General features: G+C 32.7%; 1 protein-coding gene across 2 annotated transcripts in view; it reads left to right on the forward strand.

Annotated features, from left to right (window-relative positions):
* bab2 (bric a brac 2) overlaps positions 1-26981 on the forward strand; it is a 174855-nt gene that overhangs the window by 16000 nt on the left and 131874 nt on the right. For both annotated transcript variants that reach the window (XM_075303876.1, XM_075303877.1), the window contains exon 2: positions 13296-15424. In XM_075303876.1, coding sequence (XP_075159991.1) covers positions 13430-15424 — 1995 coding nt within the window. In that variant the 5' untranslated portion in view covers positions 13296-13429. The remainder of the gene's footprint in view (positions 1-13295; positions 15425-26981) is intronic.

A 26981-nucleotide genomic window follows, 5' to 3' on the forward strand; every position in this document is an offset into this window, starting at 1 on the left:
ATAGAAATAAAATTTTGAGAAAATTTTCTATAGAAATAATATTTTGAGAAAATTTTCTGTAGAAATAAAATTTTGAAAAAAGTTTCTATATAGAAATTAAATTTTTCCAAATTGTCTATAGAAATAAAATTTTGCCAAAATTTTCTATATCAATAGAATGTTGACAAAATTTTCTATAGAAATAAAATCTTAACAAAATTTGCTATAGAAATAAATTTTTGACAAAGTTTTGACAATATTTTCTGTAGAAATGAAATTTTGACAAAATTTTCTATAGAAATAAAATGTTGCCAACATTTTCTATGGAAATAAAATGTTGAAAAAATATTCTATAGAAATAAAGTTTTGCCAAAACTTTCTATAGAAATAAAATTTGTAAACAATTTTCTATAGAAATTTTGACGAAATATTCCGTAGAAATAAAATTTTGACAAATTTTTCTATAGAAAAAATTTGAGAAAATTTTCTATAGAAATAAAATTTTGACAAATTTTTCTATATAAATAAACTTTTGCCAAATTGTCTACAGAAATAAAATTTTGACAAAATTTTCTATAGAAATAAAATTTTGCCAAAATTTACTATATCAATTAAATGTTGACAAAATTTTCTATAGGCAAAAATTTTGACAAAATTTTCTATAGAAATGAAATTTTGACCAAATTTTCTATAGAAATAAAATTTTGACAAAATTTTCTATAGAAATTAAATTTTGACAAAATTGTCTATAGAAATAAAATCTTGACAAAATTTTCTATAGAAATAATATTTTGCCAAATTGTCTATAGAAATAAAATTTTGAAAAAGTTTGCTATAGAAATAAAATTTTGACAAAATTGTCTATAGAAATAAAATTTTGCAAAATAAGTTTTTGTTTGTTTGGTAGTTCTTTGGCAAAATTTTCTCAAAATTTTGGTAGATTATTTTTGGCTGTAGTGGCAACCGTACTTTAGTGCCATATAGGATTCCCTTTTTTGTTAGTGTACATTCAAAATAAAGTGAACCCTCCCGGCCATTAAAGCCAATTTAACTCTGTTTTAGTTCATGGAAATTACTATTATTTCCAATATGAGAGAGATTCCTTGAAAAACTATGAAATTTTGTGTGTGTTAAGTAAAATAATATTTTAGAATTTCTTAAAATTTTACCACCAGTAAAAGCCAGTAGTTTGTGCACTTATGAACTCCAATCTTTTCCTTCATAGTACGTAATTTTCTTTTTTGCAAGGTTAATTATAAATTTATGTATTTATATGAAAAATATTTACTTCTTTATGTGATATCAGCTTTTGTGATACAGTTTAGTTTAAATTTTATAAATTTAAGCAATATTTTCCTTCGTGAGTGTTTTTGGGTCTTTACGCAGTTGTTATGTAGGGAATAAACATTAACATTTAATTTATAAAATATTTCTGGCAAATTATAGAATTGTTCGTGGATTTTATTTTTGTTATCATCAATTCGCCAAATTTTTCATTGTAATAGCCTTTTTCGAGGAAATTTCCATTACTAATCAATTTAAAATCTCTTTATTGTTATGAGAAAGTTGACTGCATTGCTCATCTCTCTGCACCTCTGTAATTTCGTGGGGAAGAGATATAATTCTCAAATATCATACAAACAGAGAGAGAGAGAGAGAGAGTATGGGGTAGCAGGGTAAGAGTATAAGTATGCTGGTCCTGTTATTTTAATTTCTTTTGTATTTATTTGCTTAACTTTGGTGGCTTACAAATTCTCGTAAAGGAGCCTCCAAATGGAGAGTAAGAAAGACCCGAATACCAGTACCATCACCACCACCACTCTTCATCCTTGGAGTCACCCAGTCATGAGTTACCATAAGAAGACTTTAAGATTTCAAGACAGCATATATTTTTGTATGCTGCCTCCATGTGGCTGCACTACTTAAATGTCGACACTTGTGTAATTTATGACGTACAGCATTAAACATTAACAACAAAAAAATAAATATTTCAGAAAACTTTATATAGAAATTACAAACACACACACACACATAAACTTACGCACAGATACAGTCATATAGCAAGAAAAACAACAACAACAACAAAAGTAATCAGACAACAAAAGCAATGGCTGATGACTGACGACAAACGGCGACAATGGCTATGGTGGCATTGGTGATGGCGTTGGCATAATGTTCACTGGGAAACCACAGTTCTGCCAAGCAGCTATAGCACGTAAATGAAGCATGCCACACGCTCCATATTTTTGTTGCTGTCTTTGTTGTTGTTCTGTTCTTGATTCTTTTGCCTTTATTTTGTGGTTCAAGAGAATGTGTCGATATCAAAGTGCTGTTGGCTTTTTGAGCTGTTGTTGTTAGTGACCAGAAGTGCTAGATGGTGAAAGGCCTTGACATTGTAAGGAAAAAAAATTTAAATTCATCAATTGGGAAATATTATTGGGGTTTGACCCACCCACTTCCCAGCAAAACAAAATTTGGAAGTTCTTCTATAGAAAATTTTTTCAACATTTTATTGCTATAGAAAATTTTGTCAATATTTTATTTCAATAGAAAATTTGTCAAAATTTTATTCTATAGATAATTTTGTCAAAATTTTATTTCTATAGAAAATTTTATCAAAATTTTATTTCATATTTGTTGTTTTGATCTCAGCTTAAAAACCATTGCATTGACTAAACTACAAGAGTAGCATAAACATTTTTTCGGAAGGTTCAAGTGTGGTTCACTTTGTGTTTGGTGAACTACCAGAATTTGTTCTGATAATTGGTTGATAGTTTTGCTGCAAGTAGAGGATGCTGATGAGGAATGTGGTAATTCCGAAACGTGCGTCCATCCAACCATCTTCCAGTCTATAGGGCTTGGTCCAAATAAATATGACAAACATTCTTTTCCTCTGTTGGTTAAGCTACTCTTGTACTTTAGTTTTTAAGCTGAGATCAAAACAATAAATATGATTGAAGTACAAACTAACAATAGCAAAACAAAACGAAAAATTTTATTTCTATAGAAAAATTTGTCAAAATTGTATTTCTATAGAAAATTTGTAAGGAAAAAAGATTCAGCAATCGGGAAATGTTATTGGGGGGTCAAACCCCCACTTCCCAGCAAAAAAATTTGGAAGTCTTCTATAGAAAATTTTGTCAACATTTTATTGCTATAAAAAATTTGTCAATATTTTATTCTATAGAAAGATTTTGTCAAAATTTTATTTCTATAGACAGTTTTGTCAAAATTTTATTTCTATAGACAATTTTGTCAAAATTTTATTTCTATAGAAAATTTTCTCAAAATTTTATTTCTATACAAAATTTTGTCAAAATATTATTTGTATAGAAAATTTTTTACAAATTTTATTTCTATAGAAAGTTTTGGCAAAACTTTATTTCTATAGAAAATTTTTTCAACATTTTATTTCCATAGAAAATTTTGCCAACATTTTATTTCTATAGAAAATTTTGTCAAAATTTCATTTTTATAGAAAATATTGTCAAAACTTTGTTTCTATAGAAAATTGTGTCAAAATTTTATTTCTGTAGCAAATTTTGTTACAATTTTATTTCTATAGAAAATGTTGTCAAAATTTTATTTCTATAGATAATTTTGCAAACTTTTATTTCTATAAAATTTTATTTCTATAAAATTTTATTTCTATAGAAAAAAGATTCTATAGAAATAAAATTTTGACAAAATTTTATTTCTATAAAAATTGTTATCAAAACTTTATTTCTATAGAAAATTTTGTGAAAATTTTATTTCTATAGAAAATTTTGTCAAAATTTTATTTCTATAGATAATTTTTTCAAAATTTTATTTCTATAGATAATTGTGTCAACATTTTATTTCTATAGATAATTTTTTCAAAATTTTATTTCTGTAGCAAATTTTGTTACAATTTTATTTCTATAGAAAATGTTGTCAAAATTTTATTTCTATAGATAATTTTGCAAAATTTTATTTCTATAAAATTTTATTTCTATAAAAATTGTTATCAAAACTTTATTTCTATAGAAAATTTTGTGAAAATTTTATTTCTATAGAAAATTTTGTCAAAATTTTATTTCTATAGATAATTTTTTCAAAATTTTATTTCTATAGATAATTGTGTCAACATTTTATTTCTATAGATAATTTTTTCAAAATTTTATTTCTATAGATAATTTTTTCAAAATTTTATTTCTATAGAAAATTTTGTCAAAATTTTATTTCTATAGAAAATTTTGTCAAAATGTTATTTCAATAGAAAATTAGGTAAACATTTTATTTTTACAGAGAATATTGTCAAACTTTTATTTCTAAAAAAAATCTTCAATATTTTATTTGTAGGAAAATTTTGTCGAAATTTTATTTTTATAGAAAATGTTGTCAAAATTTTATATCTATTGAAAATTTTGTCCAATTTTTATTTCTATAGAAAATTTTGTCAACATTTTACTATTATAGAAAATTTTGTTAAAATTTTATTTTTATACAAAATTTTTTATAAATTTTATTTTATTTCTATAGAAAATTTTGTCAAAATTTTATTTCTGTAGAAAATTTTGTCAAAATTTTATTTCTATAGAAAATTTTGTCAAGATTTTATTTGTACAGGAAATTTTGTCAAAATTTTATTTCTACAGAAAATTTTGTCAAAATTTTATTTGTACAGGAAATTTTGCCAAATTTTATTTCTATAGAAAATTTTGTTTTTTTTTCTACAGAAATTATAGGAAATTTTGTCAAAATTTTATTTGTACAGGAAATTTTGTCAAAATTTTTTTGCTATAGAAAATTTTGTCATAATTTTATTTCTATAGAAAATTTTGTCACAATTTAATTTCTGTAGAAAATTTTGCCAAAATTTTTTTTTGTACAGGAAATTTTGCACAGGAAATTTTGTCAAAATTTTATTTCTATAGATAATTGTGTCAAAATTTTATTTCTATAGAAAATTTTGTCAAAATTTTATTTATACAGAAAATTTTGTCAAAACTCTATTTCAATAGAAAATTAGGTAAAAATTTTATTTTTACAGAAAATGTTGTCAAACTTTTATTTCTAAGAAAATTTCTTTAATATTTTATTTGTAGGAGAATTTTGTCGAAATTTTATTTTTATAGAAAATGTTGTCAAAATTTTATTTCTATAGAAAATTTTTGTAAAATTTTATTTCTATAGAAAATTTTGTCAACATTTTACTATTATAGAATATTTTGTTAAAATTTTATTTCTATACAAAATTTTGTATAAATTTTATTTTATTTCTATAGATAATTTTGTCAAAATTTTATTTCTATAGAAAATTTTGTCAAAATTTTATTTGTACAGGAAATGTTGTCAAAATTTTATTTCTATAGAAAATTTTGTCAACATTTTATTTCTATAGAAAGTTTTGTCAAAATTTTATTGCTATAGAAAATTTTGTCAAAATTTTATTTCTATAGAAAATTTTGTAAAGATTTTATTTGTACAGGAAATTTTGTCAAAATTTTATTTCTATAGAAAATGTTGTCAAAATTTTATTTCTATAGAAAATTCTGTCAAAATTTTATTTCTATAGAAAATTTTGTAAAAATTTCTTTTAGTTCTTTACAAAATTTTGTTTAAATTTTATTTTATTTCTATAGAAAATTTTCTCAAAATTTTATTTCTACAGATTCAAAATTTTATTTGTACAGAAGATTTTGTCAAAATTTTATTTCTATAGTAAATTTTGTCAAAATTTTATTTCTATAAAAAATTTTGTCAAAATTTTATTTGTACAGGAAATTTTGTTAAAATTTTATTTCTATAGAAAATTTTGTCAAAATTTTAATTGCACAGGAAATTTTGTCAAAATGTTATTTTTATAGAAAATTTTGTCAAAATTTTTTTCTATAGAAAATTTTGTCAAAATTTTATTTCTATAGAAAATTTTGTCAAAATTTTATTTCTATAGAAAATTTTGTCAAAATTTTATTTGTACAGAAGATTTTGTCAAAATTTTATTTCTATAGTAAATTTTGTTAAAATTTTATTTCTATAGAAAATTTTGTCAAAATTTTATTTCTATAGAAAATTTTGTCAAAATTTTATTTCTGTAGAAAATTTTGTCAAAATTTTATTTCTATAGAAAATTTTGTCAAAATTTTATTTCTATAGAAAATTTTGTCAAAACTCTATTTCAATAGAAAATTAGGTAAACATTTTATTTCTACAGAACATTTTGTCAAAATTTTATTTCTAAGAAAATTTCTTCAATATTTTATTTGTAGGAAAATTTGGTCGACATTTTATTTTTATAGAAAATTTTATCCAATTTTTATTTCTATAGAAAATTTTTGTAAAATTTTAGTTCTATAGAAAATTTTTGTAAAATGTTATTTCTATAGAAAATTTTGTCAACATTTTATTTCTATAAAAAATTTTGTCAAAATTTTATTTCTATAGAAAATTTTGTCAAAATTTTATTTCTATAGAAAATTTGTCAAAATTTTATTTGAATAGAAAATTTTGTCAAAATTTTATCTCTATAGAAAATTTTGTCAAAATTTTATTTCTATAGAAAATTTTGTCATAGTATTACTATTATAGAAAATTTTGTTAAAATTTTATTTCTATACAAAATTTTGTATAAATTTTATTTTATTTCTATGGACAATTTTGTCAAAATTTTATTTCTATAGAACATTTTGTCAACATTTGATTTCCATAGAAAATTTTGCCAACATTTTATTTCTCTAGGAAAATAAAGATATTAAAAAAATTGCCAAGTACCTTTTTGTTGGCGAGGGATATTTTGCAAAATCTACCAAATCACCGGAAATTCTACCAAACAGTAAAAAATCTACCATTTTTGGTAGAATTCTACCTGCCCTAGCTTTTCTTATCCGTCTGTGGATAAATCGCTAGGCCTTCTTCTTGTTCCCATTCGTGCACACTCCTTTAACCCACTGGATGGGTTCTGTTTGATTTCTCTTCTCTTATGGGCACACCATTGAAACGCACATTGAAAAACGAATAAAAAAAGAAATAAATTTAATTAAATTAAATAAATTATTAAAATACATAAATATCTTACGCTAAGCGTAAGCATACGCGTAAAAGGCCATAGTATGTAAGGGCGTGTGTGTGTGTGTGTGTCTGAGCTTGTTCGACCGCCTATCCCGTGTTCATTGAAAGCGCGCGTGTATTCATAAATTTATTATTTATGAGACAGAGCAGAGCAGAGTCATTGACGCTCGCATAAAGCAAGTGAGTTACCAAAGAGCTTCGAATATTCAAGCAGAGTAAAGACAACCAATCAAGCCAACATGGGATGAGGCCGCCACCAAGGGAACACGGAATACGAGAACAAATGGACGCTGGGACAGACGGACAAACGGGCAATCATTCATTTAATCAGTCACTCAGTCAGTTTGGGCAAACAGTCAGCGCTTTTGTCTGTGCTGCAACTGTTATCCTTTTTGAAAAGCGTCGGCCGATTGGCTCATTTACATTTCATAATAATCCAAAGTACGAACATTTAAAATGAGTTGATAAGAGAACAAAAGCCCAATATCTCAACGCAGTGATGATGGTCATGGTGGTGGTGGTGATGAACAAGGATTTGGTGGTGGTATTATTAATTATTTAAAATAAATAAAACTAAATAAAAATAAGCTGTCATAAAACATTTTGTTGCGACAACAAAGAAAAAAATCCCAGACCATCAGTTTTGTTCTTTAGATTTCAAGAAAGGATAGATATTCTCTGGGGGGGGGGTAGAAAGAGTTGAAATTGAAATATAAAAAGTTTTGTCTTAATGTGACGACTGTACTCGGAGAGGAAATAATTACAATAGATAAATTTTATATGAAATTTATGAAAATTTGAAAATTAAAGTATGATACTTTTCCTTCCGCATGATGATGGGATACTGCTCTATGGACCAGACATGGCCTCCACCGGACATATGCCGGATATCATCACAATTGGCGATATCGACTTCAAACTCTTTCCACTTTTCTCGGGTTATGATTTCCACTTCGATATCGCTCTCGCCCTACTTTTAGGTGAGCCTACCCGTAGTAATTTCCTGTGATTTAGCGTGTAGACTGCAACTTTTAATTCACAAGTCAACCTTGTCGAATATGTTCAACAAATCGGCTTGCAAACTCTCAGTTTCTCTTGCTTCCCCATATATCTTTCTCAAGGAGAAGCCGTTAATCTTATTTTCAAGGTATCTCCTCCATTCTTCCCAGTGGATACATTTAAAGAAGGTACTGGTTCGAATTACTTCGATATGGGCTCTTACATGCTTCGCTACCATCTTCTGCAAATCTAGCTCTAGACTCCAGCTTCTCCCCCAATTTATTTCACTTCCTAACATCTTGCGTTCTAATATCTCGGGAAGACACTCTCAATTTCTCGTTCTCTCTCGTTTTTGCAGATTGTTCGAATTACTTCGAGGTGGGCTCTTATGTGGTTCGCTACCATCTTCTGCAAATCTACCTCTAGACTCCAGCTTCTCCCCCAATTTATTTCACTTCCTAACATCTTGCTTTCTAATTTCTCGGGAAGACACTCTCAATCTCTTTTTCAAGCTTTCTCGTTTTTGCAGATTGTTCGAATTACTTCGAGGTGGTCTCTTATGTGGTTCGTTACCATCTCCTGTAAGTCTACCTCTAGACTCCAGCCCCTTCCCCAATTTATTTCACTTCCTAACATCTTGCTTTCTAATTTCTCAGGAAGACACTCTCAATCTCTTTTTCAAGCTCTCTCGATTTTGCTTTTCGTCAATGTTTAATGTCGACCTCGGAATCGCTTTCACACTACTTTAAGGTGGGCCTCTTCGTGATCATCTTCTGAATGTCTGAAGCAAGAGTTCAGCTTTTATTTCTCATGTCAACCTTTATTCTTGCGAAGAAAATGCCCAATAAATTGTTTTCGTTCGTATTTCGCAGCGAGCACATCTTAAGAAAGTACTGCTGTGATATAACATGTTGGCTGATAAGTCCCGGTCGAACAAAGCAAAACACATTTTTTTTGTCAAAATTCGTTTTTATTATTCAACATGAAGGATGATACGGTCAAAATTTGGTCAAGGGAAAACGCGTGTAAATCGGTGAAATCGTTTATTTAAAAAATCAAATTAAATTTCTTTTTCAAGTTCAATTAGTATAAAATTCAGGAAAAATATTCAGTTAGGCTTTCGCTTTTCCAAATCAGAATTGCCGGGCCTCACGCTTGGTACTGCCATCAGATTTTGTACAGCCACCTTGTCCACCTTCTTCGCCGCAGAAAGCCAATTTGCCTTGAACTGCTGCTCGTCCTTAGCAGTTTTTTTTTTTGGTCTTCTTTAGGTTCCGCTTGACAATAGCCCAGTATTTCTCAATTGGGCGGAGCTCTGGCGTGTTGGAAGGGTTCTTGTCCTTGGGAACCAACTGCACGTTGTTGGCGGCGTACCACTCCATGGCCTTTTTACCGTAATGGCAAGATGCCAAATCCGGCCAAAACAGTACGGAACAACCGTGTTTCTTCAGGAAAGGCAGCAGACGTTTATTCAAACACTCATTCACGTAAATTTCTTGGTTGACAGTCCCGGAAGCTATGAAAATGCTGCTTTTTAAGCCACAGGTAAAGATGGCTTGCCAAACCAGATATTTCTTTGCGAACTTTGACAGTTTTATGTGCTTGAAAATATCCGCTACCTTTCCCCTTCCTTTTGCCGTATAAAACTCCTGTCCCGGAAGCTGCTTGTAGTCGGCTTTGACGTAGATTTCATCGTCCATTACCACGCAGTCAAACTTCGTCAGCATCGTCGTGTACAGCCTCCGAGATCGCGCTTTGGCCGTCGTATTTTGTTTATCATCGCGATTTGGAGTCACTCCCTTCTTGTAAGTCGATAGTCCGGCTCGTTTTTTGGCTCGATGCATGGTTGTAGACGATACACCCAGCTTATTTGCGGCATCTCGGAGAGAGAGGTTAGGGTTTCGCTTGAAAATACCGGCAACTCTCTTTGTCGTCTCAGCGGCTTCCGATTTTCGATTTTCCCCCGATCCAGACTTCCTGGCTGTCGACAGACGTTCCCCAAACACTTTAATTACATTTGTAACGGTTGATTTGGCAACTTTTAGCGATTTTGCCAGCTTTGCGTGCGAGTAGCTCGGATTTTCGCGATGCGCGAGCAAAATTTTGATACGCTGCTCTTCTTGCTTGGATAGCATTTTGACAACTGAAGAGTGAATTCCAAAATCAAAATAGGAGCAACATTCTACACACACACCTTCAAAATGAGGGGTGTTCAGGTTTGTTTAATGCAAAATTGAAAGAAATACGTCAAGTTTATATTGACCAAATTTTGACCGTATCACCCTTTAGTTCCCTTCAAGAGCGATACAACGATTATAACGACCTTCCAATTTCTTGATACCATTTTGGTAGTACTCCTTCGGTTTTGCCTCAAAATAGGCCTCAGATCACCTCTTCATTGCAGCCAAATTTTTTCCCTGCGAGTATCTTTTTGAGGTCTGAGAACAAGAAAAAGTCGCTGGGGCCATATCTGGAGAATACGGTGGGTGAGGAAGCAATTCGAAGCCCAATTCATGAATTTTTGCCATCGTTCTCAATGACTTGTGGCACGGTGCGTTGTCTTGGTGGAACAACACTTTTTTCTTCTTCATATGGGGCCGTTTTGCCGCGATTTCGACCTTCAAACGCTCCAATAACGCCATATAATAGTCACTGTTGATGGTTTTTCCCTTCTCAAGATAATCGATAAAAATTATTCCATGCGCATCCCAAAAAACAGAGGCCATTACTTTGCCAGCGGACTTTTGAGTCTTTCCATGGTTCACCGGTCGCTGTGCACTCAGCCGACTGTCGATTGGACTCAGGAGTGTAGTGATGGAGCCATGTTTCATCCATTGTCACATATCGACGGAAAAACTCGGGTTTATTACGAGTTAACAGCTGCCAACTCCGCTCAGAATCATCAACACGTTTTTGTTTTTGGTCAAATGTGAGCTCGCGCGGCACCCATTTTGCACAGAGCTTCCGCATATCCAAATATTGATGAATGATATGACCATCACGTTCCTTTGATATCTTTAAGGCCTCTGCTATCTCGATCAACTTCATTTTACGGTCATTCAAAATCATTTTGTGGATTTTTTTGATGTTTTCGTCGGTAACCACCTCTTTCGGGCGTCCACTGCGTTCACCATCCTCAGTGCTCTTCTTTCACCACGCTTGAATTTTGCATACCAATCAATTATTGTTGATTTCCCTGGGGCAGAGTCCGGAAACTCATTTATCATGCCAAGTTTTTGCTTCCACCGTACCAAAACACGAAATTCCTTGTTTTCCATTTTTTTTCACAATAACAAAAGTTGCTTTACAAAAGACGCTCTATCTCACAAACTAATTGACTTACAGACGTCAAATTTTGACACGAATCATTTGAAGGTTGGTACTATATAAAAATAATATGCATTTAATATTAGCGACGCCATCTATGTGTCAGACCGGGGACTTATCAGCCAACCTGTTATACCCCGTTTGTCTCGCAGCATTATTGCCTCCTCGGAAGCGTGATCGCTAGGTGGACCTCTTCTTGCTTCGTTACCATCTCCTGTAAGTCTAGATTCCATCTTTTATTTCTCATTTTCTTGCGAAGAAGATGTTTCTCTCACCCCGTAACGGCATTGGTAATACCTTTCTAGGGTAGACACTTCCAATCTTATTTTGAAGGTCTCTGCCCTCTGAAACTTTCCCATGTCTTCGGTCTAGCCATAATTGAGTATATTTGCATGTGTCCCTGATTTTCTTCTTCTCGTTTCTCCATTGTTCTTGTCTTTTAACCTGGTATCTTATCGGATTACCACTATCAAGCTTATCGCGCCTAGTTTTTGGGGTTCGAATACGTTTTGCCGCTCAATAGCCTGGAAAGCTATTGGGATCATTCCTGTTTTTATCGAATGTGGCTTCCCTTGAAGCTGCGCGATGCTCTCAGATCTGATGCTTTTTCCTTACAGCAGTAGGCTTTTACGTGTCTCCTTCTGGAAGAGGGCCAACAATGTTTGCCATTAGCCTGATCAGTTGTGCGTTATCATGGCAGGAATCTGAAAGGCGTACGTTAGTGTTGAGTCCGTCCTCAGTCTCAAGTACTTGATTGATTGCCTTTTTGGGGTTACAATGTTGTCAATGTTTGATTTCTACCTTGGCATCCCTTTCGCAAGGTCATCCTCTCTGTGGTACGTGAGCATCTCCTTTGAGTATGTGTCTAGCTGTCCAACAAAACACCTTACAGCCTCTCAGTTTCTCCCAATTCGTAACATTTCTCCAGGAAGGCACACCCAATCTCATTTCCAAGATCGTTGTTTCGTTCTACCCAGTGGCTACATCTAAAGAGGGTGCATGAAGCCATGTCTGAGACTCATTTTGTCAAACAGGCCAGAGAGACTCCGAGTCTTCTGTCTCACCAAATTTCAGGAACCATACTTTTACCTGTCTTCATAAATATTCGCCTTCTGTGTGGAAGAGGAACTTTCCTTCCGCTTGGGAGAGGACGCCAATAGCCTGCTCAGTTGTACTGTCATTGCAGATTCTGCCGTTGCAAGGAGTTCGATGGTTTTGAGTCCCACTTCAGGCCCAAGTACCTGCTCGACTGTCTTTTGGGGTTACCATGTCCTCTTGTCAGTGATGGTAATCCATTCTTTTCTGTATCATGGCTAAATGTGGGGTAATTGTAGGCCATGCAAGTCTAATAAGTCCCTAGTACTTATAATGGCATGGCGTAATTGTCGGAATTGTTGTCGGTCTTATCATAGCGGATATGTCTTCTGTTTATATATAGCACAGCTCGATTTGTCAGGCTCACTTAGGTTAAATCGGGCTGCCACGATTTACTGTCAGGCTCACTTAGACTCCCCTTTATCACTGAGTGCTGCCCGTTTCCATGTTAAGCTCAATGCCAAGGGACCTCCTTTTTATAACCGAGTCCGAACAAGGTTCCACATTGCAGCGAAGCTTTGAAACACTCTGAAATATCACCAGCATTACTGAGGTGGGATAATCCAACGGTGAAAAACTTTTTGGTGGTTAGTCGACGCAGGGTTTTTTAACCCACGACCCTGTGTATGCAAGGCCATTGCACCACGGTGGCTCTCATAACGAAGTTACCGTTTGGTATTGAACTCTTCACAAAATTACGATCCGGAATTGGGACTTGTGCGTCATCTGAGGTCAATTCCATTGTCCTTGTCCATAGTTAAAAAGAAACTATTTTTTTAAGACAGACCATAATTGATTTCACCTTTAATTCTCATTGTATTCGAAATCATGCTAATTAAAAATCCCTTTTGTTTCCATTGCAGATTAATCTCAAAGCCGGCATAATTTATCCAAACGCCATCTATTGCTCAATATCAATTTGGAGCTTCTCTTGCCCTATCCCTTCGCCTTAAAATGCCCCTTGGTGAATAGAATTGCACCAGATTATAGACAAAACATGGATTTGACAAAAGATATTCTCGATTTTACTCTAAAAATTGAGGCTGGCCAAATGGAAGTGCCTCCCGAAGAGAAAATTCCGGATCCGTCACATGATAATATTCCTAGTACACGTAGGCTGGGTGAACAAGATTGTGTGGAAGGGGCAGATTCTTTATTGAACCCTTTGCAAACGGAGAATCCTGGTAGTGGTGAAGTAGTTGAAGAAGCAGCGGAAATTAAGATGCCTCTGGAGAAGGGCCAAAAACCCACAACACCCCAATTGATAGAGAATTTGGAAATGCAAAGTAGTGCAAATGGTGGTGGATCAAAGCCATTGGCCAGTGCTGGTGATATATCACCACCTCCCAGACCTTTGACATCAAGTGAAGTGGTGGGCTTCACAACAGCATTGGATGATCCCGAAATGCAATTGGATGCTGCAGTAACTCTCAATAAATCCCGATCTCTGCCAGCCTCTCCAAATCACTTGAATTCTACACATTTAACGGACCTTTTTGGATTTGCTGCCATGAAATCTTTGGATTCGAGTAAATTTCCTTTACCCACAGGTGGTTCAGCTACTAACATAACCCTACCTTCGCACATCATACCAAATATGACACCCAAGACATTGGCCACCAAAGGATTGCCCAACGTACCAGCCCCGGATGCGGCTGCCAGGAATAATCAACAGTTTTGCTTACGTTGGAATAACTATCAAAGTAATCTGACCAATGTCTTCGATGAACTGCTACAAAATGAATCGTTTGTCGATGTCACCTTGGCATGTGAGGGTCAATCGATTAAGGCCCACAAAATGATTCTATCTGCCTGCTCACCCTATTTCCAAGCCTTGTTCTATGACAATCCTTGCCAACATCCCATAGTGATAATGCGAGATGTCCGATGGCAAGAATTGAAGGCCTTAATGGAGTTCATGTATAAGGGTGAGATAAATGTCAGCCAGGATCAAATTAATCCCCTGCTTAAAGTGGCGGAAATGTTGAAGATACGAGGTCTAGCAGAGGTCAGTAGTACGAGTGGATCGAGAGCGGGAATGGATACCTCCTCATTTTTGCCTGGTCGTCCTATGGCCTTTGATGATGATGAAATGGAAGATGAAGAAGAGGGTTTAGTGAATACCATGGAGGAGGATCCCGAGGAAGCTGGGCAAAGTGCCAAGAGGCCAAGGATCCAGGTATCGCAAAAATTAACTGCTCCCCTGAATATGAATTTGGCTGACCAGAGAATGCGTAAACGATCCCATGATGGCACATTTTTGGAAGAAGAACGTTTAGTGGCTACACCTATAGTGACTCACAGTGTGTCGCCCCAGGCTAGGGAAAAGGAATCGACGACTCCCTCATCAAATCCAGTGTCCATGACAGCTTCGACCATAGTCCGTAATCCATTTGCATCGCCGAATCCCAATACGATGAGCCAGTCTTCGGTGGGTGACCAAAGCAGTAACAATACAGCCACTGGAGCAGTTCACTCACCATCCGCCACATCATTAACCACAACTTCCGGATCCTCGGGAGTAGCCAATTCGGCATCTTCCACAAATGTTGTAGCCTTACCATATCGTTCGCAAGAACGCAGTGGTTCCCCACCTCTGAGAACCCCTTCACAGGGAAGAGCCAGTAGCAGTGGTCCAAATAACCCGTCATCAGCATTGCCTTCACCTCCCAGTAATTCATCATCGCTAGGACCAACAGCAATACCACCGCAAATATCCATGCATCCAGCGGCAGCTGTGGCTGCAGCAGCGCTTGCCAATCCCCATCATCCGCATCACCATGCAGCGGCAGCAGCTCATCAATTAGCCACTCAACACCAGCAATTGCAGGCAGCCCATTCACATGCCATGGCAAGTGCTTTGGGTGCCTCCTTGGCAGCGGCGGCAGCAGGGGCCACAACCGCCGCCAACCCAGCAGGATCAACGTCGGCCCATCATGAAGATATGGAAATTAAACCGGAAATAGCTGAGATGATACGTGAAGAAGAAAGGGTAAGTCCATTCAGATTTTTTCACTTGTAAAATGCGGTAATAGGAATGAATTCCGTTAGTTCTTCAATAGAAAGGAAGGCATTTGAGCACGGTTTTGAGAAATTTTAAGACAATTTTCTATAGAAATAAAAAAATGAGAACATTTTCTATAGTAATAAAGACTTGAGAAAATTTTCTATAGTGATAAAATTTTGAGAAAATTTTCGATAGAAATACAATTTTGAGGAACTTTTCTATAGAAATAAAATTTCGAAAAAAAAAAATTTCTATAGAAAAAATTTGAGAAAATTTTCTATAGAAATAAAATTTTGAGAAAATTTTCTACAGTAATAAAATTTTGAGAAAATTTTCTATAATGTTTTTTTGAGAAAAATGTCTATAATTTTTTTTTTTTGAAAATTCTATAGAAAAAAAGTTGAGAAAATTGTCTATAGAAATTAAATTTTGAGAAAATTTTCTATAGAAATAAAATTTTGAGAAAATTTTCTATAGAAATAAAATTTTGAGAAATTTTTCTATAGAAATAAAATTTTTAGGGAATTTTTCTATAGAAATAACATTTTGAGAAATCTTGCTATAGAAATAAAATTTTTGGGAAATTTTTCTATAGAAATAACATTTTGGGAAAATTTGCTATAGAAATAAAATTTTGACAAATTTGTCTACAGAAATAAAATTTTGAGAAAATTTGCTATGGAAATAATAATTTTCTATAGAAATAAAATTTTTAGGAAATTTTCTAAAGAAATAACATTTTGACAAAATTTCGTATGGAAATAAAATTTTGACAACATTTTCTATAGAAATACAAATTTGAAAAAATTTTAACAAAATTTTTCTATAGAAATAAAAATTTGAAAAAATTTTCTATAAAAAGAAATTTTGAAAAATTTTTCTATAGAAATAAAATTTTGAGAAAATTTTCTATAGAAATAAAATTTTGAAAAAAATTTTTATAGAAATAAAATTTTTAGGAAATTTTTCTATAGAAATAACATTTTGAGAAAATTAGCTATAGAAATAAAATTTTGACCAAATTTTCTATAGAAATAACATTTTGACAAAATTTCGTATGGAAATAAAATTTTTACAACATTTTCTATGGAAATAAAACAATGATAACATTTTCTATAGTAAAAACGACTAGAGAAAATTTTCTGTAGTGATAAAATGTTGAGAAAATTTTTGGTAGAAATCAAATTTTGAGAAAATTTTCTATAGAAATAAAATTTCGAAAAAAATTCTATGGAAAAAAAAATTCGAAAAAAAAAATCTATATAAAAAATTTGGGAAAATTTTCTATAGAAATAAAATTTTGACAAATTTTTCTATAGAAATAAAATTTTGAAAAAATTTTCTATAGAAATTAAATTTTGAGAACATTTTCTATAGAAATGAAATTTTGAGAAAAATTTTTATAGAAATAAATATTTGAGAAAATTTTCTAAATTTTGAAAAAAATTTCTATAGAAATTAAATTTTGAGAACATTTTCTATAGAAATAAAATTTTGAGAAAAATTTCTATAGAAAAAATTTTTGACAAAATTTTCTAAAGAAATAACATTTTGACAAAATTTCTTATGGAAATAATAATTTTCTATAGAAATAAAATTTTGGGCAAATTTTCTAACAACGAAATAAAATTGTGGAAAAATTTCCTTAAAAAAATCTATAGAAAAACGTTTGAGAAAATTATCTATAGAAATAAAATTTTGAGAAAATTGTTTAGGAAATTTTCTATAGAAATAAGATTTTGACAAAATTTTCTATAAAAATAAAATTTTGACAAAAGTTTCTATATAAAAAAACAATAATATTTCAACAAAATTTCGTATGGAAAAAAATTTTGACAAAATTTTCTATAGAAATAAAATTGTGAGAAAATTTTCTTTAAAAATAATTTTGGAAAAAAATCTATAGAAAACAGTTTCAGAAAATTTTCTATAGAAATAAAACTTTGAGAAAATTTTTTAGGAAATTTTCTATAGAAATAACATTTTGACAAAATTTTCTATAGAAATAAAATATTGAGAAAAATTTCTATAGAAATAAAATTTTTCACAGAAACAATAATTTTCTATAGAAATTTTGAGCAAATTTTCTAACATTTCGACAAAATTTCGTATGGAAATAAAATTTTGACAAAATTTTCTATAGAAATAAAATTTTGAAAAAAATTTCTATAAAAAGATTTTTTTTGAAAAATGTTTCTATAGAAAAAAAGTTTGAGATTTCTATAGAAATAAAATTTTGAGCAATTTGCTATAGAAATAAAATTTTTAGTTAATTTTTCTGTTGAAGTAATATTTTTCGAAAATTTGCTATAAAAATAAAATTTTTACAAAATTGTCTACAGAAATAACGTTTTGAGAAAATTTTCTAGCGAAATAAAATTTTGACAAAATTTTCTATAGAAATAATATTTTGACAAAAATTTCTATAGAAATAAAATTTTGAGAAAATTTTCTATAGGAATAAATTTTTAAGAAAATTTCTATAGAAATAACATTTTGAGAAAATTAAATAGAAATTAAATTTTGAGAACATTTTCTATAGAAATAAAATTTTGACAAAATTTCTTATGGAAAAAATAGTTTTCTATAGAAATTTTGAGCAAATTTTCTAACATTTTGACAAAATTTCTTATGGAAATAAAATTTTGACAACATTTTCTAAAGAAATAAAATTGTGAGAAAATGTTCTTTAAAACAAAATTTGGAAAAAATCTATAGAAAAAAGTTTGAGAAAATTTTCTATAAAAATAAAATTTTGAGAAAATTTTTTAGGAAATTTTCTATATATAATAACATTTCGACAAAATTTTCTATAAAAATAAAATTTTGACAAAATTTCGTATGGAAAAAATTTTGACAAAATTTTCTATAGAAATTGTGAGAAAATTTTCTTTAAAAAAATTTTTGAAAAAAAAATCTATAGAAAAAAGTTTGAGAAAATTTTCTATAGAAATAAAACTTTGAGAACATTTTTTAGGAAATTTTCTATAGAAATAACATTTTGACACAATTTTCTATAGAAATAAAATTTTGAGAAAATTTTCTATAGAAACAAAATTTTGACAAAATTTTCTTAAAAAAAAATTTTGAAAAAAAAAAAAAATTCTGTAGAAACAAGTTTGAGAAAATTTTCTATAGAAATAAAATTTTGAGAACATTTTTTAGGAAATTTTCTGTAGAAATAACATTTTGACAAAATTTTCTATAGAAATAAAATTTTGAGAAAATTTTTCAAAGAAACAATAATTTTCTATAGATATAAAATTTTGAGCAAATTTTCTAACATTTTAACAAAATTTCGTATGGAAATAAAATTTTGACTAAATTTTCTACAGATATAAAATTTTGACTAAATTTTCTACAGATATAAAATTTTGACTAAATTTTCTACAGATATAAAATTTTGGAAAAATTTTTTATAAAAAATTTTTTTTTTGAAAAATTCTTCTATAGAAAAAAAGTTTGAGATTTCTATAGAAATAAAATTTTGAGAAAATCTTCTATAGAAATAAAATTTTTAGTTAATCTTTCTATTGAAATAACATTTTTCGAAAATTTGCTATAGAAATAAAATTTTAACAAAATTTCGTATGGAAAAAAAATGTTGACAAAATTTTCTATAGAAATAAAATTGTGAGAAACTTTTCTTTAAAAAAATTAAAAAAAATTCTATAGAAGAAAGTTTGAGAAAATTTTCTATAGAAATAAAATTTTGAGAACATTTTTTAGGAAATTTTCTATAGAAATAAAATTTTGAGCAAATTTTCTAAAGAAATAATATTTTGACAAAATTTCGTATGGAAATAAAATTGTGACAAAATTTTCTATAGAAATAAAATTTTGAAAAAATTTTCTATAAATTTTTTTTTTTGAAAAATTTTTCTAGAAAAAAAGTTTGAGAAAATTTTCTAAAGAAATAAAATAAAATTTTCTATAGAAATAAATAATAAATTTTTATATAATAAAATTTTTAGTTAATTTTTCTATTGAAATAACATTTTCCGAAAATTTGCTATAGAAATAAAATTTTGACAAAATTGTCTACAGAAATAACATTTTGACAAAATTTTCTAGAGAAATAAAATCTTGACAACATTTTCTATAGAAATAAAATTTTGACAAAAATTTCTATATAAATAAAATTTTGAGAAAATTTTCTATATAAGAATAAAATTTTAAGAAAATTTCTATAGAAATAAAAGTATGAGAAAATTTTCTATAGAAATGAAATTTTGACAAATAAAATTTCAATAGAAATAAAATTTCGATAGAAATAAAATTTCGACAAAAATGTTGACAAAATTTTCTAAAATCAAAATTTCAAAATTTTGTAAAATAAGATTGTCTTGGTAGTTTTGGTAAAATTTCTCAAAATTTTCGTAGATTATTTTTTGGCTCTATTGGCATTGGATTGGATGCAGGGATACTTTTTTTACGTAAGGAAGATTTGTTACCTAGAATTATCTTTATTGTTAAGTGTTAAAAACAAATTTTGTATTTTTTTTCTTGAGTGTACTCCTCCATGTGCTCTCTTTTATATGACTTCCCACTCTAGGTCATTCGTTCATTATTCTCCAGTTAAGTGCGTTGAAATCACAACGTTTAAATATATTTAATGTTAGTTATTTAGTTTTTCTATTTTCAAATAATTTAAACAAATATTTAACTTAAGTTAATGGTGATGATGATGATGGTTGTTGCATGTTCTCCGACTCAAGCTCTTGGCTTCACTTGGAGTGTAGAAACGACGAGAGGCAAACATACGGATGGACGGACGGACGAACGTAAAGTACACATATGTACTTATTAGCCTATTACGCCGGGACGACGAAAGACAATGCTTGCTTTAAGTAATTTTGTCATTAACTTGGGAAAATTATTTCCAAACATCACATGCATCCATTTTGCTGCCATGGACTAAGTTACATTGGAGCGTAACGCAACCACCTAATATATATGCTTAACAAGTCAAAGTGCGTCTGTATGAAATCTTTAGGAAACTGGAGACGTTAAGGGCAGGGGCTTTATGTTTTTTATACATTCGAAGTTTTATTACTACCAAGACAATAATAATTTATGTGAAAATTACCACAGAAAAAGAGGCAACAATTTTTCACAAATTATAAACATTTCATAAAATTAAAGAGTATTAATTGGCGGATGAGAGTGAGTCATAGCCAACCCACATAGGATTGGGCTGAGAAATAAACCAGTATGATTACTAATTATTATATAATATTTTCACACTGCTCTATATAATTAAGTTAGGCAAGATGTTATTTTATTGTGTGTCATATGTTATATATAGGAAATACAAACTCACCACTATAGTGGTGAAATAATTGTGGTGGTTGATATGTAGTAATGGAGGGGAAAAAAGTTCAGATGCCGTAAGATTTTGTATCTCTCTCGCTCTTTTGTTTTATGTTACCACTATGGTGAAAACGATTTTTAGAGAACACTAGTGGTAGAAATGTGTTTTACTCTCCTTATGAGATCATATGTGGAAGCAATGCCAAGCTTCTCCTCGATTATTTTCCATTTACCCTTGTCCTGTCAGAGATTTAGTGAAATTGTCTTCTTTCGCTAAAGCGAAGTTATTCACCATAACTTGGGAATAGAAATGGAATAAAGGGTGATACGGTCAAAATTTGGTCAAGGGAAAACGCGTGTAAATCGGTGAAATCGTTTATTTCAAAAATCAAATTAAATTTCTTTTTCAAGTTCAATTAGTATAAAATTCAGGAAAAATATTCAGTTAGGCTTTCGCTTTTCCAAATCCGAATTGCCGGGCCTCACGCTTGACACCTGTCATCAGATTTTGTACAGCCACCTTATCCACCTTCTTCGCCGCAGAAAGCCAGTTTGCCTTGAACTGCTGCTAGTCCTTAGCAGTTTTTTTGGTCTTCTTTAGGTTCCGCTTGACAATAGCCCAGTATTTTTCAATTGGGCGGAGCTCTGGCGTGTTGGGAGGGTTCTTGTCCTTGGGAACCACCTGCACGTTGTTGGTGGCGTACCACTCCATGACATTTTTACCGTAATGTCAAGATGCCAAATCCGGCCAAAACAGTACGGACCAACCGTGTTTCTTCAGGAAAGGCAGCAGACGTTTATTCAAACACTCTTTCACGAAAATTTCTTGGTTGACAGTCCCGGAAGCTATGAAAATGCTGCTTTCCAGATATTTCTTTGCGAACTTTGACAGTTTTATGTGCTTGAAAATATCTGCTACCTTTCCCCTTCCTTTTGCCGTATGAAACTCCTGTCCCGGAAGCTGCTTGTAGTCGGCTTTGACGTAGGTTTCGTCGTCCATTGCCACGCAGTCAAACTTCGTCAGCATCGTCGTGTACAGCCTCCGGGATCGCGCTTTGGCCGTCGTATTTTGTTTATCATTGCGATTTGGAGTCACTACCTTCTTGTAAGTCGATAGTCCGGCTCGTTTTTTTGGCTCGATGCACGGTTGTAGACGATACACCCAGCTTATTTGCGGCATCTCGGAGAGAGAGGTTAGGGTTTCGCTTGAAACTACCGGAAACTCTCTGTCGTCTCAGCGGCTTCCGGTTTTCGATTTCCCCCCGATCCAGACTTCCTGGCTGTCGACAAACGTCCCCCAAACACTTTAATTACATTTGTAGCGGTTGATCTGACAACTTTTAGCGATTTTGCCAGCTTTACGTGCGAGTAGCTCGGATTTTGAAGAGGGGAGTCAGATTTCTCCGTCATATGACATACATCAAAGCAAGCAATGGGCTTTGTATGCGCTCTAGTTTAAAATTATAACCCCATGCCTATTTCAAGAATTCTGTGCCTTCGGCGAATTCCTTAACTTGTTTCGATTTTACTCCCTTCAATTGGTTTAAATTTGAAATGTTTTCGACTCCCAAATGTTGGGACCTGTATCTTGTAAATGCCGGGCAGTGACACAGATAATGTTCAAGTGTCTTTTCGTCCTCTCCACATGTCCTGCATAAACTATCATTTATTACACGCATACGGCGCAAATGTGCCATGAGGTCCAAGTGTCCCGTGATGATTCCTATGGCCCTACTGATCGTACTCCTACTCTCCTTCAGTAGTTCTCTTGTTTTATCTTTATCGAGATCTCCCCATATGATCTTAGTGGTCCTTCCGACTATATCACTGTTCCACCGCTCTGCATGTGTTCGCTTTGCCCACGCTTTTAGCTCGGACCGGGTAGCCCCAAAGGGCTTGCGGTTATCCAAGTTTACATCCTCAGCTTTTATCGTTGGGTCATTGACATGCTTGTTCCCATCCAGCCAGATGATTCGAATGATGCCATACTCGGTGTAGGAATTTATTATATTTTTGCATTCCACAACGGTTAGTGATTCAATCGTATTGGATGCTGTAGCACTTAGTGGCCTTGTGTTTGTGCTGAACCATTGAATACAATCCGTGATCGCTCTGATTTCTGCTTGCCGAATAGTTGTATGGTCTGGCAAGCGTAAGGAGATTTCGGTGCCAGAGTTTTCTAATCCCGTTCTATTCCCCATCTTTGCTCCGTCTGTGTAACAATTGTTACCATAGGTGGCTTCAATAAGGGTTCCGTTAGACCATGTAATCTCTCCGGTATAAGAATCTCATATTTGGTCGCTACCGTTATATAGGTATACGATCATGGAGTACTGGCTGTGAATTTATACAATGAATATTTTAAGACTGTTCATGGCCAAAGAAAAACCTAAGCCGTTCATGAAATCGTGAACGCCTGTGAACATTTCGTTTTGATTTTTCGTGAACTTTTCCGTTTCGTTTTGTTGCCGTCCGTTCACGATTTTGGAATGTAGTTTTTTCTTCTATTAGTGTCAGTGCGGAAACCTTAGTGGTTGAACTGCTTAGGGCACCAAACAGAATTTGCTCTAACTCGCACGGAGAACAAGGAACAGTACAGACCAAAGTGTAATTTTTTGAACTGTGGAATCTCATTGCTTTAAGTACAGGCAAAAGTCTCACCGAATTGCAGGCCGAACAAGGAAGATTTAACTGCAATCCAAAGTCTCAGTGTTCGGATTACAATCCAAAGAGTCTGCGTCTAAGCTGAAGTGTTCGTGAAGTGAAGTGTTCAGACCAAAGTCTCTGATCTTCAGACAGAAGAAGATAAAATGATCTAAAAACTGATAAAACTGCATACCAGTAACCTGAGCGATTGAGGAGGAAGCCTCATTTCCAAAGCATCAGTGATTGAATGATGGTAGATGCTGAGATTAAAGTCTCTTAAACTACAGTCAGACATCTCAGAAATTAAGCCCAAAACCTTCGTTCTGGATAGCATGAAGATCAGGAAAAATCGATCAAAGTCGTTATTCTAATTAAACTCTACTGGACGAAATCTTAGTGTTTGAGCTGCGGACTGAAGGCTGGATTACAAACAAAAGAGACAGTATTTAAGTTCAAAACTTCAGTCTTTGAACTGCACAGTAAAGACTAAGTGTTCGCACTACAGACCAAAGTCTTTGATCTTTAGCCAAAAGGAAATGATATGAAAACTGAAGCCGCGGTGTTAAAATTGGTTGGGGGTCCTGAGTGTTTGAACTGGGGACAGAAGTTTGAACTATAGACTATAGGTCTCAGTAATTGAATTGCAACCCGACACCTTATTGATTAAACTGCATACCAAAGACTCAATGTTCGTACGTGTACAACTCGATCACTAAGTAGTTCAGTGTTTAAACGAAAGACTAAGAGTTTGCACTACAGACCAAAGTATCCGATCTTCAGGCAGAAAGGAATCTAAAAACCGAAGCCGCAGTGGTAAAACTGGTATGGGAGACCTGAGTGTTTGAAATACGAACCAAGGTTTGAAGTGCAGGCCAAGTCTCAGTAATTGAACTGCATACCAAAGACTCAATGTTCGGATTACAGTTCGACCATTCAGTAGTGCAAACACTGAAGACTCGTAGTCTTCAGTGTTTGAGGTATCAGCAGTTCTCAGTTCTGGTTCAATGAGATCTCGACTTCAACTTTAAGAAGTGAATTGAGTTTAAGCTTGCAGTTTACTGACTGGCGGACGCATAGACTTTGGTAAACAGTGTTGGACTGCAGTCGGTATACTTAAAATTTCCCCTAGTGGTTTTACATCTGTGACTTTGGTTCTTTTTTTCCTGCCTACAATTTGAACATTTGAACTTTGGTCTGTAGTGCGAGCACTTAATTTTTAATTTGCAGTTCAAACACTGAGGGTTAGATTTCCAATTTAAGTCAGTCAGTGTGACTTTTGGTTTGATCTGCAGGTACCGATCTGCAGACAACTGTCTCAGTGATTGTGATCTTACATCCGATTTGTCGTTTACTCTCCCAGCAATAATTCTTCATGGGTGATTATAGCGCCCCTGTTAAATGATTAAACCATGATCAGATTATGGATTCAACAATTCACTACTCACGATGCTTTAGCTTAGATCTTCAATAGGAATCTCCCCACAAACGTTGTAAACACCTGTGTATAGACACTTTTGATAAATCCCAATGACCATGATCAATACGCTACAATCTCTCAAATAAAATTGACAAATGACCAAAGTGAAAAAGACTTCCGAATAATAAGATAAGAGCTGACAAAGATAAATGACATAAACCATAACAATAACAGGCCACGAACAGGCAGATAAAAACAAATAAAGAAAATCTCTTTGATGATTTCTGTTAGCGGCAATGAAAGAGAAACATTTGTTCGTTGGGAAGTCTGTACAAAGTGGAGTTACCGAATGGCTGAGCAGAAATTATCAAGCTATCAACCTTTTATTTACTTTTTGTTCCATTACAAACAATTTGGTCAATTTGCCAATACAATATCAGCACTTCCTCTTAGCTGAAGAAAACAGATGAACGAAAGTAATAAATGGAGAATATGAGAATATTTCTTAGAGAGCAAACATTTTGTAGAAAAAAAAAACAAGTATCTACGGCCGTAAGTTCGACCAGGCCGAATCTTATATACCCTCCACCAAGGATTGCATAGAAACTTGTACTAAAAACTGTCATCAACAATCGAATTACTTGGGTTGCGGTAACACTTGCCGATGGCAAGGTATCTTAAAATTTCTTAACACAGTGTTCTCAATTGTAAATTAGTCCATACGGGGTATATATTAAACAAAAAAAGGCCGATTAAATACGTAAATAATTCAGTTTGACAAAATTTTCTATAGTAATAAAATTTAGACAAAATTTTTTATCCACGTACCAAATGTCAACCGAATCGGATGAATTTTGCTCATCCATGAGGCTCCGGAGGTCAAATCTGGGGATCGGTTTATATGGGGGCTATATATAATTATGGACCGATATGGACCAATTTTTGCATGGTCGTTAGAGACTATATACTAACACCTTGTACCAAATTTCAGCCGTATCGGACGAAATTTGCTTCCTTTAGAGGCTCCGCAAGCCAAATCTGGGGATAGGCTTATATGGCGGCTATATATGATTATGGACCGATGTGGACCAATTTTTGCATGTTTATTAAAGACCATATACTAACACCATGTACCAAATTTGAACCGGATCGGACGAAATTTGCTTCTCTTAGAGGCTCCACAAGCCAAATCTGGGGATCGGTTTATATGGGGGCTATATATAGTTATGGACCGATGTGGACCAATTTTTGCATAGTTGTTATAGACCATATACTTACACTATGTACCAAATTTCAGCCGGATCGGATGAAATTAGCTTCACTTAGAGGCTCCGCAAGCCAAATCTGGGGATCGGTTTATATGGGGGCTATATACATTTATGGACCGATGTGCACCAATTTTTGCATAGTTGTTAGAGACCATATACTTACACTATGTACCAAATTTCAGCCGGATCGGATGAAATTAGCTTCACTTAGAGGCTCCGCAAGCCAAATCTGGGGATCGGTTTATATGGGGGCTATATATAGTTATGGACCGATGTGCACCAATTTTTGCATGGTCGTTAGAGACTATATACTAACACCATATACCAAATTTCAGTCGGATCGGACCAAATTTGCTTCTCTTAGAGGCTCCGGAGGTCAAATCTGCGGATCGGTTTATATGGGGGCTATATATAATTATGGACCGATATGGACCAATTTTTGCATGGTCGTTAGAGACTATATACTAACACCATGTACCAAATTTCAGCCGAATCGGATGAAATTTGCTTCTCTTAGAGGCTCCGCGAGACAAATCTGGGGATCGGTTTATGTGGGGTTTATATGGGCGCTATATATAATTATGGACCGATATGGACCAATTTTTGCATAGTTGTTAGAGACCATATACTTTCACTATGTACCAAATTTCAATCGGATCGAATGAAATTTGCTTCATTTAGAGGCTCCGCAAGCCAAATCTGGTGATTGGTTTATATGGGGGCTATATATAATTATGGACCGATGTGGACCAATTTTTGCATGGTCGTTAGAGACTATATACTAACACCATGTACCAAATTGCAGCCGGATCGGACGAAATTTGCTTCTCTTAGAGGCTCCGCAAGCCAAATCTGGGGATCGGTTTATATGGGGGTTATATATGATTATGGACCGATG

The sequence above is a fragment of the Haematobia irritans genome, chromosome 4, assembly GCF_050003625.1.
Source record: "Haematobia irritans isolate KBUSLIRL chromosome 4, ASM5000362v1, whole genome shotgun sequence".
Taxonomy (NCBI): domain Eukaryota; kingdom Metazoa; phylum Arthropoda; class Insecta; order Diptera; family Muscidae; genus Haematobia; species Haematobia irritans.